Here is an 18,905-nt window from a genome sequence, read left to right on the forward strand (position 1 = left end):
TTTGATAATTATGGAAATAATGTTCTTACTTATTTAATAGATTTATTTAAAATATAGTCATAATTTTTAATTTTTAATTTTTTCATTATTTAATTAGATAATTGACTGTTGATTATTTACTTGCTTTTAATAATAAGGATTTTAATCAGTTAGATTATTTTTTATAATAATTAATTATTATAGTGTTAATATTTTCTAAAATAACATATTTTGTTTATTTTTCTGCCAATAATTTAATTTGGTTTGATATGTTTTTGTAATATTAGTGTCCTACAGTTGGAAGTGTTTTAAATCTATTTTTCAAAATGTTCAATTGATATCATTTTTAACATATTTCTAAATATAATTTTATATGTATATAATGTTCTAATATATACTTTTCATATGTGTATGGCAATATATATACATATATATATATATATATATTTCATTTTATATATATATGTACTTCATTTAGTATTAATTTAGGATAAGGAAAATAAATCTCAAATCTCAAATTTTACATTTTCCCTACTGTTGCTTGCACTGGAGTGGAACTAGTAAGTCTGACCTCTTCAGAGTCCAGCACTTTCCCTACTGTTGCTCAGGTTGAAGTGGCAAAAGTAAACCTGATTCTTCCAACCTTTCTAAAGATCAACACTTTCCCTACTGTTGCTCACCTCCAAATGGGAATAGTAAATCAAACACCTCTAAAGTCCACCAAGTTCTCTAATGTTGCTTACACTGGAAAATTTGACCCTACAAAAGCCTAACCTTGCGCTAATGTTGCTTACATTGGAGTGGGAGTAGTGAAGTTGACCCATTCAAGTCTATTTTTTAGGTTTTAATATTTTTACTTTTAAAAGTTAGTTTCATACCAAATAATTTCCATTATTAATTTTTGTAATAATATGTGTTTATTAATTTCTTTTTTCTTTTAAGGTTGTTATTGAAAACATTTGTTTTTATTTTTTATATCTACTGTTTGTTATTGTGTTATTAATTATGCTTAAATAACTTTATTTTCTAAATATTAGGTTTATTATTTTTTGCTATTATTTTGATGCAAATATTTAAATTTTATGCTTGCAGGTTATACATTTTTCATATAGTTTTATAATTTAAAGATATATTTTAATTTTATGCTTGCAGGTTATACATTTTTCATTGAGTTTTATAATTTAAAGATATATTTGCAGTTAATATAGTGCATATTAGTAAAAGTTTGATATGCTTACCTATGTTATGACAATTTTGTGGTGCTCTACATTTTGTTGACAATTTTTCGAACTTGACCTACAAAGTTAATAAAGTGGATAATTGTGTCCTGGATTCTTTTTTGTGATATTTCTGCTTCGCAATATTTGTGTTCCTAATATTATGTCACATGACTGATACGTGGCCACTACAGCATCCAAACCACTTTGGGCAAGTAAGCAGGGTTTACTTATACAGCAGCGATTCACTAATCCTTTTAGGGCTTTGCAAATCATAGTGGCTAACCAGAGTTTCATTTGCAAGGTTACAGGAAGCCCACACAGAGTGGAGGAAGTATGTTGATATTCCTGGGACCCCAAAGACCCTAAATATGTCTATTAGCTTGTGCTCTAAAAATATAATAATGTTTCAAATAAATACAGCGAGTGCAGTCGAGATACATTGTTTTATTAATTTTGTGGTTTATCTAAAAAATAGGAACATGATTTATCTCCTTGGTTTCTGAAGATTTCTTAGATGTCCTGCATGTATTTAATTTACTCTTCCTGTAGAAATATGAATCTATGAGTCCATACTTTCATTTTTTGTTGAATCTATGGTTCATGTTGGTTTAAAAATCATATAGCAATACACAATCAAAATAATGATAACATAATAAAACAATAGACACCATAATTGTCTTATTGCTAAATATTAGTTTTCCTCTCATATATTTGTCTTCCAAATTCATCAACCAATACACAGTCTGACCAACCAATTCAATATTCATATTTTTATAATGGGGTGTCCTGGTATTTCTAACATACTCAACAGCCTAGATAAAATAAAACATGCTGAGCATTCTAGGTTTCTAATCCACATAAACATCATAACTACAGACTCCATGGTGCTCTTAGCCTAGTACCAGTTTTTCCAAAAGAAAGGTAGTTCCGGGAAGTGAAATCAAAGATAGGTGTGTATAGAATTTCTGGCTATATGGTCTTAAAGGTAGTTTCAACTTAGATCAATCTTTGCATATTTGTAAAACAAAGACATGGAAGATCACTGTTGTATTTCCACTTGTTAGCTCTTTCAATACTTCCTTGAAGACTAAACTGATGACTGATTCTTCAGCTGATAATAAGTAGTGCAATCTGATTGGTATTATGGGATGTTTAGAGAAATCACTGCCTAGCAAAAGAAAGACAGTGTTGCGAGCGAACAGAAGACGCTTAGCTGACTATAGTGTAGCAGTATTAAGTGATCTCAGAACAAGTATTATTGGAAAGTGACCTACAAAGACTCAATGTTTCCTTCCATAATGGGCACTAGATACTATCCACCCACCAGATTGGGGCCATGTAAATCAATATTGGTACTTTTATCCATAAGGGAGCTTAAGAGGCCACATCAAGAGCAACATATTGTTTATTAAATTAGTTGACTTTGTGCATCTAGGACGTAAGGCCTTTTCTTGGTGTCCCAGTTCAGTTAAGGCTTACTGGGCTGCAACTGTAAAAATGTGAGGTCTTTTGATGTGAGTGTACTTTGTCCACAATGCTGGTGTACTCCAACCTGAGGACTAAGTACTCCACTTTCCCCCTTGACTCTCACAGGATAGTGAGATCCAACAGCCAAAGCATACTTGAGGACATAGAATGAGGTTGGAGAAATAGAATTAGAGGTGCACATAACTTACATAATTTGCTGTATCTTATTTATGTAAAATTACAGTAAGATTGTGTGAGATTATGCCGAATTACGCCAGGAGAATACCTCATAGTAAATCTTGAGCCAAAATGAACACATTTACTTTAGCAAAAGGCAGAAACTCTTCAAAGACATATAATGATTCTTGACTCTTGCTCAAGGCCAAAAGTAACATTACAGTTCTAGGGTTTCGGATGCAGGGATTTGTTTTCATCGAGGTTTGGATGAGGTTTCAGTATGCTCCCAGAACTGTTTGGATGCACCTGCTTCAAATTCCAAAAATGTGGCTCAACAATACACGCTCCCCAAAAGACAAAATGTCTACCCTTTCTTTGAAAAACAGTGCAGTCTTCCGTGAGTGTCCTTCCTTTTAAATATTCATGTCATCCCTATTTAGGCCTTGTTGCCCGAAGGACAGACTGCCTGGTATTTAAAAGAAGGAAATGTAGGAATTTAATGATAAACATATCCTTACAGTGAGAAAAACGCACAAAAGTTATTTTCACTGTAGCAAGGCTGACTGTTCCATAGGAAAACAGTGGGCTAAATTATTACATTCGGTACTGCTAATTTTAGTAAGGAAACAGTCGGAAGAAAAATTGAACAGCTATTGTTATTAAAAATCCAACTCAATAGTGATGTTAGATTTTTGATAAATGTTAAGAAAAAGGTACCTTTAGAAAGTTACCTTTTCCCCATGTAACGCCTGTGGAGGCCTATTTGCATTTGTTCTCCCATTTCTGTCAGCCAGTAATTAGCATCTGAATAAGTGTGAACGGGTATGAAATGCCTCCTAGGAGCAAATACTGTGCAGATACGATCCCTCTAAACCAGACAGAATATGCAGGCTGGGGCTGTGAGCATCCCATTTGACATTATAGTGTCAAATCCTGCTTGAATGTCAAATCCTGCTTGATAGGTTGTCTTGTGTTTTACGTATAACAACTGGGGCGCACTTCAAAGGGCATCCTCTGTTGCAGGCAAATACAAGCTGAAACCTGGGCAGGGCCCTTACTTTATCCTCTCAGCAAGGAAGGTTCCAATTATAGGTTTCAAGTCCTGCTGTAGTGTCATATGCTGCTTAACAGTTGTGCTGGGGTTTACATAGAACACTGGGCACACACTTGAAAGGGGGTAAGCAGGATGCCTAAATAGTGTGTGTGTATCCAATGTATGGTTGTCGCAAAACCCTGCCTTGTTCCACCAGACATCTGTCTCTGGGTTTAATGGGGGGGTACAATAACTTATGTGGGAAAACACCATAGATTACCATAGTACATGCCTCACACACACCCCAGACCTCAAATCCCAAGTTCAGTGTGGCCGAAGATTTCCGCCGTCTTGAAAATGCTAAAAGTGCGTATGGTTGGCCCAAGGAACCTTTACCCCATTAGTTACAGCCTGCCCAGGAGTCCTTCCCACCCGCTAGCTTCTGTGAGGCATAAATGGGACACATTCCAGGCACCCACTGTAGAAAACTCCTATGCCTATGGAAGATTAGAAGAGGATGGAAGATGCTGCCTGAGTCCTGAGAAGGTCCTACAACAGCGGCCCTGCTCTCCCTCTTGTACTCAGGACAAAGATGTGGACTCCAAGGATCATATTGATGATCTTCTGGTAAAGCTGAAAAAAACACAACAAGCTACAAGAGGCCGTTTCCTGAAACTGACCAGTGGCAAATGGACCTGGACAGAACCTTGGTGTTTGGCCTCTGAATGGCACCCTAATAGTACCTACATGCCTCCCCTTAAGTCCTGGGGGGAGCTTTAGAAGTTTACTCCTGTGATGGATTGGTACTTAAAGGACTAAAAAGTCAGCTGGTAAATCTTTGACCTAACAAACCTGGTTGATGTATCCAACCTGCACTCCATCACACATCTAATTGCACCTAGGTCCTGGTCTATCGTGACCATGGACTATCATTGACAGTTTGTGCTTCTTGGCGCTATTCCTATTTAAATCTTTAAAACGTCATATCTCTGGTTCCCCTTATTGGATTTTTTGCCATGACACAGGTCACAGGCACAGAGCATGAATCCCTTACCTGGCTTCTCCTTCTTCACAGCATCTGTACCAACAACGGCAAGCACAAGGAAGGTTGCCAAGAGGCTCACGACAAGAAGCCGATGATGCTGCAGCTGCATTCTGTAATGAGGGACAAAAATGGACAATGTTAGCACTCAGCCAACCAAACAAAAATGGCAGCCAGGTATGATACCTGATTTCTATCTCTCACTCAACGCTCCTATCAAACAAATGGCTCATTTCTAGCCACACCTGTTGAGTAAAATCCAGCACTTCTTTCTTAATCCTTGTTCATTTCCTCTCTGCAATTTCCAATAATGTATTGCGTCATCCCATTCGAGGCCATTCCACTAGCTCTTCATGCAGCTTCCACAGTTCCTCCACTAAAGGTGGGCTTGCTTTCAGCAACATTTCATAACAACAATAGTAACCTCATGCTGTTTCATTTCAGGATCAAATAAAGCAACTGCAGGTGTCAACCATACTCTCCCATATCCACTCCCCATCCCTCATTATCCCTTGAGAATAGGCATCTGTAGAGCCTTGTGTCTCTTTGGCAACTTAACAGCATCAGTGCTGCCTAATTGTAAGTTGGCACATGGCCTTCGTATAATAGTATAACTAGATTGGCCATAGGGGAGTTCAATGGGTGCTTCCCCTGACCTACACTTATCAATAAGAACGTTAAAGCGGATCTTCGGACAACGAACCCCATTCTATTTTTATTTTAGTTAAGGCTTGCTTCCAGATGAACTATCCCATGAAACAATCCAATAAGAAAGGCATCACGGTTCGACCACAAACCTGGTCTTGGATGGCATATGTGGCACACTGGAGCAGGGATTGAATACCTACTGTATGGCGTTTTTAAATGTCATGTTTGTACAGGACAAAGAATTGTTCCAAAAATGTAGAGTGCCCTTTTCTCCATTAACATACTGGAATGACTTATCTCAGCACGTCCCCTAGGGATCATGCATGGACTATTCCTATAAAATTCTTCTGTATTTAATGTTTTACAAGCAAGTCTTATTTCCACTCATGTTTTTGCTCCAGCTTTGAATTGAATTTGTTCCCTCCTACTCCATTATAGGACTCGACTGGATTCTGAGCACCTCGGTTTAAGTGATGAAACGTTTCTATTCAATCCGCCTCGGTGCAAGCGATGAGAACTTTTCTAATCAACCCACACAATGAATTAGGTTTTGGAAACTTTAATGCTAAAGACCTTCTCGTTTATGTACATTGGATTTCCTTAAGGGAACCCATTAAGTATCTGCTAGATGTGGTCCAACATTTCTGACATTCCATCTTAAATCACAGCATTATATCAATTCCTTCAGAGGCACAGCATTACTGAAATTCCTCCTTGCATCACAGCATTATCTCAATTTTCTATGTAGCAGAGCAATATTACAGTACTATTTCAATTTCCTCAGTAGCGCATCATTAATGGCACTCCATCTTGTATTACAGTTTCATCTCCATTGTCCCACTAGTTCAGCTATGCTAACATTCCACCACACATCACAGCATTATCTCCATTCTCTATGTATCACAGTATTACAGACATCCCATCTTACATTTACAGCACTATCTCTATTCTCTATGTAGCACAGTATTAGACATCCCACCTTACATCACTGCATTATCTCCATTCTCTATGTAGCACAGTATTACTGACTTTTCCACCTTACGTCAAAGCATCATTTTCATTCTCTATGTAGCACAGTATCACTGACATTCCACCTTACATTGCATTATCTCAATTCTCTATGTAGCTATCTCAATTCTCTATGTAGCACAGTATTGCTGACATTCCACCTTACGTCACAGCATTATCTCCCTTCATTCTCTATGTAGCATAATATTACCGCCATTCCACCTTACATTACAGCATTCTATCCATTCTCTATGTAGCACAGTATAACTGACATTCCACCTTACATCGCATTATCTCTATTCTCTATGTAGCTATTTCCATTCTCTACGAAGCACAGTATTACTGACATTCCACCTTACATTACAGCATTCTATCCATTCTCTATGTAGCACAGTATTACAGACATTCCACCTTACATTGCAGCATTCTATCCATTCTCTGTGTAGCACAGCATAACTGACATTCCATCCTGCATTACAGGGTTATTCCCATTGCCCCAGTAGCACATCTTTACTGGCATTCCACCATATGGCAAAACTGTATCCTTCAGTGTATAGCCCAGAATTATTGACGTTGTTCTGGTGGAATAATCTTATCGAGAGTCTCCGAGTGGAACAGCCTTCCTGACACTGTCTGCAGGTCACAACGCCATTGCCATTCTTATTGAGGCAAGGTAGCTACTAACACCCCTCTTAGGACACAACCTGGTAGTGAATCATCACTCACATCCTGTCCTACTTCATGCAGCCTCCAACACAGATCACTATAAGTATTCCCGTAGTAGACCAGTCAGCAATTATAATCTATCGCTAACTACAACGGACCAGAATGATGGTATGCCCTGTCTATTGTGTCTGGTATTGGGTCTCTTTTAGAACCCCTTTCCAAATACACTGACTGGTTTCTCCGACCACTAGTCACACGTATTAGGTCCTATATACAGGATACTAAACATCTTCTTAACACTCTCCAAGATGTGACATACAACCCTGAGAACAACATATTAGTGTGTTTAGATGTAGAAGCTCTTTACACGAGCATCCCACAAGAGGAGAGCATCAAGACGATTGAAACCATTCAGAATAAGGAAGACTGGACCTGGGAAGCTCCGGTGAGTTGGGCCATCACCTTGTTACGCTTGGCACTGAAAGAGAATTTCTTCAGATTTGATGACCAGCTTTATTTACAAATCCACGGAACTTCGATGGGCAGTACATTCGCGCCAAGCATAGCGTGTTTGTATATGGGACAATTCGAAGATGAATGCATATGGACCCCTAACCCATTCTCAAATAACATAAAGAAATGGTGGCGGTATATTGACGACATTCTTGTCATATGGGAAGGAGACGTAACCACACTGGGACAGTTTCACATCTGGCTTAACAGTCAAAACCCACATCTTAAATTCACGATGACCCATGATCAAGACCATGTATCATTCCTTGATGTCACTATCAGTGCAAAGGACCATGGCATCGTCAGCTCCCTGTATACAAAGCCCACAGACAAAAACAGTTTGCTACATTTTAACAGCGCCCACCCACGAGCATTAAGAGAGAATTTACCCGTGGGCCAGTTCCTACGTATACGTAGAAACTGTGCAAACCTGACTGATTATAAACTTGAGGCACAAGTCTTGTCTAAGAAATTGGAAGAAAGATCCTACCCAAAAAGAATCATCGAAAAAGCAAGAAAACGATCCCAGAATACCCCACGGGAAGTTCTACTCGAGACTCATCAAAAGACAGAACACAATACTCTTATCTGCGTAACAACCTTTAATGCATCATCTAACGAGTTTAAGAAAATCATAAACAAAAAATGGCCGATATTAACATCGAATAAACTGAGTTTTGAGAAACCCATGTTTTCCTTCAAAAGGAATAGGAGTTTAAGAGACACATTGATTCACACAGATTTACTAAAAATGAAAACCATATATCAAAGTACCCTTTGGAATCAACCACGAGTTATGGGTCACTATCCGTGTGGTGCCTGTGTGGCGTGTGCATTTACGGAACACACCAAGGAAATAGATCTGGGGATGCACCACAAATGGGAACAGAGGTCCCATACCAATTGTAACTCAGATAAAGTCATCTATGTAATTAAATGCCCATGCCAGTTGATGTATGTAGGGATGACAGGGAGGAAAATAAAAGTACGCATCAACGAGCATAGAAGTACGATCAGAAGGTCCATATCAGCAACCAGGCTCACTGCACATTATTTAGAGAAAAAACACTCAGACAGCGACCTATGGTGGTCCGTGATTGAAAAAGTCAGAGGGGATGGTAACGTGTCTAAAACCCTCTTAGAACGAGAACAAAGATGGGTCTATAGATTGAAAACCCACATGACCGGTCTGAATGACCACATCCCATGGAATCAATTTAACAAGAACAAGTAGTCTCTATAGTGACCCTTATCTGAGATGTATATGAGGATACAAACTATGATAATCTGTACACAGACCTCACATTAATAATAAACATATGGGTCTGTAATGTAATTAACTTGGTTTATATCCATGGAAGTGGTACAGAGGAACCAATCCACACCTACTATTGTGACCCTGGGTTGAGAACATACCCTTTCTTTGGGTGGCCACGACATTATAACTGATAATCAGGAATAATTATAATGACAATAATACCATAACACATATGCCCTGAGCAGGGAGGATGCAGAGAGAGATATGTGTATACAACTATGTTTTTCCCTTGTGTTTAAACATCAGCAGATAAACAAATAACGTGGGAAAATTAGTTTAACATAACTACGAGAACGACTCCTTACAAGAAACTTCAAGTCCCAGATACCCTTTAGCGGTACACACGCAGTACGCACTTCCGCATGGGGGCGTGGCCTCGGACTCCCGGAAACAGACGAGATCATCCATCGAGGCTCGGATACAAGTTTAAAACCACGGCAGCAAGAACGGCAGAGATTCCAAGCTGTGGGAACCACTACCAAATAGGTGTCTATACGGGGCAGGACCCTTGGTGGCGTGAGTAACCTGAATGTGTGAAATGAGTAGACGAGGTATGCTGTTGAGATACGGAGTGATTACGATCCAGCGTTTGCCCACTTTTCTTTATTTTCCTTCTTTTTCATATTTTGTACACACCTTGTGGGGCTCGACTTCCTCAATACGAACGCTCATTTCAAAAATCTTGATCGCGTGGTTGGGGATGCACCTATCTGAATCTTTATGTGTTACGGATTCACAGAGTGTGACTACAGGGCTACCCTACGCATAGAGGTCCCACATGAGGGTTTTCCTCTCCTTAACTGGGGTAAGCGACACTGTGTGAGATATGTTGGAGTGGAAATGCGTATTTACCATATAAGAATGAATTAGGGAAGGATTTGTTTCTAAACATTTGTTTGTAAACTCGTGTTTATATGTTGTGAGCCCGACTGGTAAGACTGATGTCTTATATTTACGCACAAATGAATGTGTGAAAATAGGATGCGGTAAATCACCGCCACCCAAGCATTTACACGCCACAATGTTGTGTGTCACTTATATGAGTGGTTATGCCTTAATCACGCGCACATTCTATTTTCTGGTTTCACGTATGATGATGTGGAAAGCACAGAGATAAGCACATATATTTGGTGTGTTCCTTTGCAAAACGGAATTGACGCGCTATGTATGCTGTCTGTCTTCTCTTCTATTCTTCACAGATGGAGTGAATTTATCAACAGAACGACAGAATTAAGGAGCAGCTATCTGCCCTTATTGCACAATAGTATAGGGAACTTCCCTTGTACTTTCTTAAACTTTCCAGGGGGTATACGCCCTGAAGAATGTCCGTGCACCCTTCATGGGGCAATAAGGACAGAAACATGTTGGCAATAGGGTCCTAGGACCATAATATCCCTGGATACCCACTTCTTTTGTTTTTACTATCAGTGCCAGACCCAAGAATAAAGGGATACTGGGGTCTGACACCGATTTTTAATCTTTAACCCCCTGGCCAAATATTATCTCAGTAAGTGCTCCCTGAAATATTGGTTGAGCCCACCCTGACTTTTAGGTGTCGGGGTGTCCCGATGATGAAGCATGACACCACTAGGGTGCGTGAGGGAATATAATAACAAAAGGACTTGCTTCCTTCCCCACACTTAGGTGGTGTTATATACTTCAGACAGGGCATACCATCATTCTGGTCCGTTGTAGTTAGCGATAGATTATAATTGCTGACTGGTCTACTACGGGAGTACTTATAGTGATCTAGTGTTTACCTACGGGAGGGTGTACTCCCTCATAGAGTTCATCTCGGCCCCTTGCCCAACTAGGAATTCCTCCTAGTAAGGTATGTGTATTATATTATATAGACTCCAACACAGAGCCATTAGTATAAATCTGCCGGGTATCACAGCATTAATGTGAACCTCCTGGTGGCACAATCATTGCTGGAATTGCGCCTTTTACAAAAGATTATTCCCATTCTGCCCATGGCTGATCATTGCCATCCCATCTGATGGCACAGCACTACTGGAATCCTGATCATGGCACTGCAGCATGTCCATTTCATGGCACAGCATTATTTACATGCCTTCTTTTGGCACAGCATTATTGAGATATGTGTCCATTCTCCTTGCACACCAGCACTGCTGGCATTCATCCATGTGGCACAATATTACTGGTATTTCCTTATTCCACAGGACTACGGACACGCTTCCTCCTAGTGCACTATTGATAATACTGGAACATAATTCTAGGGTTGCACAGAACAGAATTGTTGGTTTTCTTGTCCAATGACGGAACAGTATTAGACTTCACCTTCCTAGAACAGCCTTATGTACACGTTCTCTCTGGTACAGCACCAGAGGCATTCTCCGCAGCACATCATTCTTCCTCCTGGCACAGTATGATTTCCATTCCTTCTCATAGCGCAGCTCTAGTGGTAGATCTCACCTAACATAGGGCCTCGGTCAGACCACCGACAGCCATTGTTTCGGACAGGAACCATTCGACTATGAGTCCCGCCCGCCCGATTAGGATCGCCAATCCTTGTATGTTTTCTTAGAAGTAGCCCTTCGGTTGGGGCTGCCTTTCTTTCCTGCAAGGGGAGCTGTGTAGTGAGGGAGCTCAAGGGAAGCCATAAAGGGTGCTCTTGTGCAGGTGGAGCTGTGTAGTGAGGGAGATGAAGGGAAGCCACGTCCTGAAAGTGAAGCTGTGTAGTGAGGGAGCTCAAGGGAAGCCATAAATGGTGCTCTTGTGCAGGTGGAGCTATGTATTGAGGGAGGTGAAGGAAAGCCATGAATGATGCGTCCTACAAGTGGAGCAGTGTATTGAGGGAGCTGAGGGGAAGCCACCAATGATAAGCCTACAAGTGGAGCTGTGTAGTCAGGAAGCTGAAGGGAAGCCATGAATTATGCTTCCTACAAGTGGAGCTGTGTATTGAGGGAGGTGAAGGAAAGCCATGAATGATGCTGTCCTGCAAGTGGAGCTGTGTATTGAGGGAGCTGAGGGGAAGCCACCAATGATAAGCCTACAAGTGGAGCTGTGTAGTCAGGAAGCTGAAGGGAAGCCATGAATGATGCTTCCTACAAGTGGAGCTGTGTATTGAGGGAGGTGAAGGAAAGCCATGAATGATGCTGTCCTGCAAGTGGAGCTGTGTAGTGAGGGAGCAGAAGGGAAGCCATGAATGATGCGTCCTACAAGTGGAGCAGTGTATTGAGGGAGCTGAGTGGAAGCCACCAATGATAAGCCTACAAGTGGAGCTGTGTAGTCAGGAACCTGAAGGGAAGCCATGAATGATTCTGTCCTGCAAGTGGAGCTGTGTAGTGAGAAGCTGAAGGAAAGCCATAAATGGTGCTCTTGTGCAGGTGGAGCAGTGTAGTGGGGGAGCTGAAGGGAAGCCACAAATGATACTGTTGTGCAAGTGGAACTGTGTATTGAGGGAGCTGAAGGGAAGCCATGAATGATGCCTCCTACAAGTGGATCGGAGTAGTGAGGGAGCTGAAGCAAAGCCACGAATGATGCGTCCTGCAAGTGGAGCGGTGTATTGAGGGAGCTGAACGGAAGCCATGAATGATTTAGTCCTGCAAGTGGAGCAGTGTATTGAGGAAGCTGAAGAGAAGCCATGAATAATGTGTCCTGCAAATGAAGCTGTGTAGTGAGGGAGCTCAAGGGAAGCCACGAATAATGCTTCCTAGAGGTGGAGCAGTGTATTGAGGGAGCTGAAGGGAAGCCATGAATGATGCATCCTACAAGTGGAGCGGTGTATTGAGGGAGCTGAGGGGAAGCCACCAATGATAAGCCTACAAGTGGAGCTGTGTAGTCAGGAAGCTGAAGGAAAGCCATGAATGATTCTGTCCTGCAATTGGAGCTGTGTAGTGAGGAGCTGAAGGAAAGCCATCAATGATGTGTCCTACAAGTGCAGCAGTGTATTGAGGAAGCTGAAGGGAAGCCATGAATGATGCTTCCTGCAAGTGGAGCTGTGTAGTGAGGGAGCTGAAGGGAAGTCATGAATGATGCTGCCCTGCAAGTGGAGCTGTGTAGTGGGGGAAATGAAGAGAAGCTATGAATGATGTTGTCCTGCAAGTGGAGCTGTGTAGTGAGGGAGCTGAAGGAACACTGTGAATTATGCTGTCCTGCAAGTAAAGCGGTGTAGTGAGGGAGCTGAAGGAATGCCGTGAATGATGATGTCCTGCAAGTGGAGCTGTATAGTGAGAGAGCTGAAGGGAAGCCATCAAAGATGTGTCCTACAAGTGCAGCTGTGTATTGAGGAAGCTGAAGGGAAGTCATGAATGATGCTGTCCTGCAAGTGGAGCTGTGTAGTGGGGGAGCTGAAGAGAAGCTATGAATGATGTTGTCCTGCAAGTGGAGCTGTGTAGAGAGGGAGCAGAAGGGAAGTCGTGAATTCTGCTGTCCTGCAAGTGTAGCGATGTATTGAGGGAGCTAAAGGCAAGCCCTGAATGAAACGGTATAGAGAGTGAACTCCAGTAAGCCCATAATATTGATACTATAATGTGAGCCGGGTAGTTTAGTGAGGTTGTTAGGGTGAGGCCATGACAGTGATAAAATAAAGTGACTAGAACTTTCACTTTGGGATTGCTGGAACAACACCCCGTCCACTGGTAAGAGAATACCTGGACTTTTTGCACGGTGTGCCTATTTTTGGTATACCTTATAAAAAGCCAGCTTCCTACAGTTAAACTTCCCGCAGTCATCACACAAAATGATGGCTACCACATGTATACTCATGGCACTCAGATATACAATGGGTTAGAGCCTAGAATTCAAATGCACGATTGCCTCAAACATGTACAATAATGGAGGACAGACAACTGACTCTGGATGAATAGCAATAAAATATCTTTGCCAAGACACTCCTACCACTGCTTCTAATTCCATCAGAAGTCTAGGAGTCTTCTTTGACACCAATTGTCTTTTTCCACTTAGGTCAGTTAAATGACCATGTTTTTCTAACCGTCACTTCCACATTATACGCCCAATCTTTCAAACTTAGGGGCATATTTACAAGCTGGCGATAATTTTATCGCCTAATTAGCAAGGTCACGCTATCACGTGAAACCTTGCTTTAGCGTGGGGATTCCTAACGCCCAGCTTTGCATCTCTAATGAGATGCAAAGTGGGCGTTCCTGCCCTGACATGACTGGAGAAATGTCGCTATGCGACGTTTTTCCTATCATCAAGCCCCACGCTATGAAGCATAGCGTCAGGAAAAGTAGCGATAACCCCTGTTATCGCTACTTTCCTTACGCCTGCTTCAGGACTGACTCAGCCATGCTATCCTATGGAAGGTGGATATCATGGCTAAGTTTGTGAGTCCCTATCAGCAAGCTAACGCCACATTGCGTGAGATTATTAACGCTGGGTTTCCAGCGATAATCTCACATAAGGCAGTTAGCGTGAGGATTTTTATCGCTTTTGAGATAAGCGTTGCTAATAGTAGGCTATCTCAGCGATAAAAATCCACGTTACCCGGCGATAATTATCCTCACGCTAAGAGCGCTGAGCGATAATTATCGCCGGATGTTGCTGATATGCCCCTAAGGACTGAATCACCGTCACCATATCAGTGGCCCTCTCACGTATTGACTACCACAGTAGATTCCATGGGGCAACTTGCCAACATTTGAAATAAGCTACAAACCGCTTAAAACGTTGCTTCCCGACTCTTCTATGACACAAAAGAATTGCGCCACATCAACTAAACTTAAAAATCATTTCACTGGGACATATCAATGTCTGATTTCCAAATCCTCTCACAAGAGAAAAAAAACATATTGGTTCATCTCAAACGTGCCTCGCCGGTGTCTTCCTTCCATGTACTCTGATCTTTGCCCTGTTGGCACCCAGCACCACCTTTCACTGGTCCCGTTGAGACTGGCATGATTTGAGGAGAGGTCGTTGCACCGTGAAGGCTCCTCCTCTTGAAACTCTTTCCCTCTTCAGATGATACCAATATCTGATGTTTTTCGACACACAGAAGACTCACCCCTTCTTCCAAGCATTTGCTCCTGCATGCTAGCTGTCTGTCTGTCCATCTTACCCCCCCTGGATATGTCCTGTGCTCTGTGGTGCCCTCTGGTCAGGTGAACATGTAAAAACACTAAAATAAATTAATATTTGTGGTGGCATTGACTTAAATGCAAAGGAGAGGTCACTGTTGCTAAATGCCACACCTGAGTGGGTGGAACAGGACATTGAGGGCACTGCAGTGAGTCCATCATACTGTAGTGTGAGTGAAGCAGGATAGTGAGGGAACTGTAGTGAGGCTGTACAAGAGGCTTCAGTGTCAGTGAACAGGAAACTGCGAGGGCTAGGAGGAGGCCATGACCGTGGCACTGCAGGGGAGACTGGCCATCGAGGCTTTTCTGCAGTGCCGAACCTTTCAGCAAACAGCGAGTGAAAATGCACTGTCACGTTAGGAATAGGTATGACTTGCATTCTTTTTCGGAGACGTGATGGAATTTCAAACAGCCTGATTCCGTGTAAATCCTTGAAGTCTGTTATGATCATTCATTCTGCGCAGGCAATAGATGTGGAGGAAATGAGATGGAGGGACACTGAGCGACAGCCTGGGGCGGGCCGAAAAGCCTCGAGTGGCCCGGGTTAGATGTTCCTCTCGCAGCCCTGCATGCTGTGAGCTTGATGTATGAAGAGTTGCCTTGAGTATAAATAACAGAGAGGTGCTGCCTGCAGCACAGAAGGCATCCAGCGACACGCAGTGCTGTGGCCTCTTGCTATCTTATGCGTTCTCCCCACAGTCTCAATGTTCCCTGACGCTCAGCCAGTAAGCGAGGTCATTGGATGGTCAGCCAGAGGGTGAGATCATGGGTGGAATGTTGAGAGTGTCTGTGCTTGGATGAGTGGACAGCTAGTGTGGGAAGGGCTAAGCAGCAGGATGCTGCTCCTGGTGAGGCTTTATCTGTCACCTGCAACTAAACTAATAAACCAACTTCCTTTATCACCTACGAGTATCCATCTTTGATTGTAACACACAGTTTTAGAGACACTTGTTTGCCTTAAGAGGAGCTGATATGGAGAAATGTGAACACGTACAGTGACATGGATGCGTTCTAGCAGAGCCTCGCCGTTAATCGGCATGGAACTGGCCCAAGGCCTTTAATGCAGCTCAGCCCATCGAGAATTGGCCGCAATGAGGTAAGGTCCGTCTCTCCCTGGGGAGAGTAGAATGAAAGGGGCGTGAGAGGAAGATAGTCCTTGTATGAAAGGGAATTTCTAGTGGCAGGGGGATGAGAACGAATGGTACTGGTCTGGACTTCAAAACATTGAATTAGCTTTAGTCCCAACCATTTTCTTCAGTGGAACCAGAAAACCTTGATGTCATTTTTTCCGTCCCCACTTTACCAATTGTGTAAGAAAGTAAACAACACATATTCCAGTGTTGCAATTTCTTTGTCTAATAAAACTGACCTGCTTAGATACAGGCTAACCCGAAGATTAAGAAATACAAAAGATATTAAAATAACAGATATTTGTAAAGCATACGGGTATCTTGGCGCTGAACAACACATGTTTATTGTTACCCAACGCAATGATACTCATTTTACCGACCTCAGAAGGATGAAAGGCCTGCTGGAATTTGAACCTGTGACCATGAGGCCCCTACAGTGGATTCATTAGTCTATGAAGCCACCAGATCTGGCTTTTGGATTTCGATTGCAGAATTATTATGTTTGACATGGGGACAATTGACAGTTGTGGAGTTCACATGGGTGCACAGTGCATTTGCGTTGGATTATTAGAAAATTTAAAATTTGGACATGGTGGTATTAGATAATTTATCTTGTCATAATGTATCTGACCACTAGGTGGCAATACAACACCAATGGCCAATATCCAAGTACTTTCTAGTAAAACAACACTGAGTCCGATACGGGAAATTGCGTTCCTTCATTTTATTTTTATATTGCTACAATTTCCTATTCTCCTTATTACCAGCATCCGTCAATGTCTGCAAACTATCTTTTAATTTTCCCAGTCTACTCGTTTATTTATGTGCTGCTATTTTATCTGTCGGCAACTCGCACACGCCGAATGCTCGTCAAAGGCAAGAGGCACCTATCTCCGCCCATCTGCCTCTGGACAGCGTGCAGCGCTAGCTATGCTGCTCCAGAACAACCCCATGACAAGGTAAAGATTGTCTTGGATAGACGATAGAGAGAGAGACTCTATTGAAACATAAGGCGGAAAAGACTGCACGGCTGCCCATCGCTGCCAAGTTTTCCGATTGCTTATGTGTGGCATTCCTGTTTCAGCGTGCTTATGTGTGGCATTTCAATGCCTTTTGTGTGGCAATGTGTGTGACAGTTTATTGATAGTAGAACGAAGCAGCTGTTCTCATATAATGCCTTGCGTTTCGGAAATGGCCAACATAATGCTGCGGAGCTGCGAATGCTTAGGTTAGTGTAGTGATCTGCTGATCACTAGTCTGGTTGTTGTAATGCACCAGCCACTCCCCGAGGGCTGGCATATACCCCACCCCACACCCATCTAGCACATGCGCCACTGGACATGTGACCTTGCCAATAAAAGGGGTCGGGCGCACGTGCCCTTGGCCAGTTCTACCATCCCCGTACTGTGTCTGTGTCTAGTCACTTAGGGTGCATGAGGGCCTAGGGCCCTGCACCATTACATTGGCGACGAGGATGGGATAATCCCGCGTGGGCAGCCGCCTTGTTTCGGTGGTTGAAGGGGGAAAGTGTACTGCCCGTGTCGAGGGCACCCCCTGCAGCAGGCGAAGGAAGCGCCTGAGCGCCTTTGGGGCGGGTGAAGAGCCCGGCAGTGAAGGGTAAGGGCCAGGAGCCCACCCTGCATCTGAAGAGCCTGCTGCCCATCTATCTAGCATGATGCAAGTGCCCGTACTGGCCGAGGCGCAAAGCGAGCGAGGCTGGACTGCCAAGACGCCGCCAGCCACCGCCAACTGCCACGTGGAGGAGTAAAAAGCCTGATCAAGTAGCAGGCAGAGAAGGTGAACTCTGACAGAAGAGAGGAGTAGCGTCCCACTCCTCCCCACCTCCGTGAAGAGGAACGGTGCCTCAGAGTCTAGCCCCAGGTCCCAGGGAGGGGTCACTGGAAAGAGACAAGGTGGTGCACCAGAGATTCCTTTCGCGCAGCTTGGGAGGTAAGAGAAAAGCTGCTGAAGGGAGCAAGGAAGTGGGTGCGGGCAGCCCACGGCTGCTGCTCATGTGAGGAGGAGGCTGTCGTGGAGTGGACCTGCACACCGCAGGCAACGATGAGGCAGGGCGAATGAGAGGACCGTGCGTGGCAATGTACCGTAGAGTGAGCAGCTAAATCAGAGGAAGCGCCAGGAGCAGGCCAAGGTTATACACCAGCTCTGGCGTCTGCAGTCATTTCCAGTCAGAGGCAAAGCGGATCCTGGTCCGGAGGAAAAATGCCTATACCAGCAGCACCCAGGGCGGCAGCTCACCGTGAGCGTGGAGCAGAGTGAGCGATAAGGCCTGTGTAATGAGCGGCAGCGCGGGGGACCATGTGCGCGCTGCAATTGCTAAAAAATCACGCTACACCGGTGTTCTGCTCTGTGGCGCTGTCCCGACTAACTAACTCGAGCCACGCCTCTTTATTTTAACCATGCGCATGACGTCATACACCAGCGCCGGCACGTACGTTCAAGGCGTGAGTAAGCTGTACCGCTACCCCGCACTTGTGAACATTACATTCCTTCTAACCTTCATTACATTGAACAAAACAACAACATTCAATCGATTACCGATTCAGGCCGCAGCCTCTGCTATCAGCTCACCCACACAGGTAGAGGTCCCAGTCCTCTGTGGGTCCTTGGTTCTTCACACCATG

The 18,905-nt window shown here is 43.1% G+C and overlaps 1 protein-coding gene across 1 annotated transcript in view; it reads right to left on the reverse strand.

Annotated features, from left to right (window-relative positions):
* Positions 1-18,905, reverse strand: part of PTN (pleiotrophin) — a 336,604-nt gene that overhangs the window by 147,378 nt on the left and 170,321 nt on the right. The window contains exon 2 of the mRNA XM_085652002.1: positions 4,931-5,031. Within this exon, the coding sequence (XP_085508128.1) occupies positions 4,931-5,030 (100 nt within the window). The 5' untranslated portion in view covers position 5,031. The remainder of the gene's footprint in view (positions 1-4,930; positions 5,032-18,905) is intronic.

This window comes from Triturus cristatus, chromosome 4_1 (genome assembly GCF_964204655.1).
Source record: "Triturus cristatus chromosome 4_1, aTriCri1.1, whole genome shotgun sequence".
NCBI lineage: Eukaryota > Metazoa > Chordata > Amphibia > Caudata > Salamandridae > Triturus > Triturus cristatus.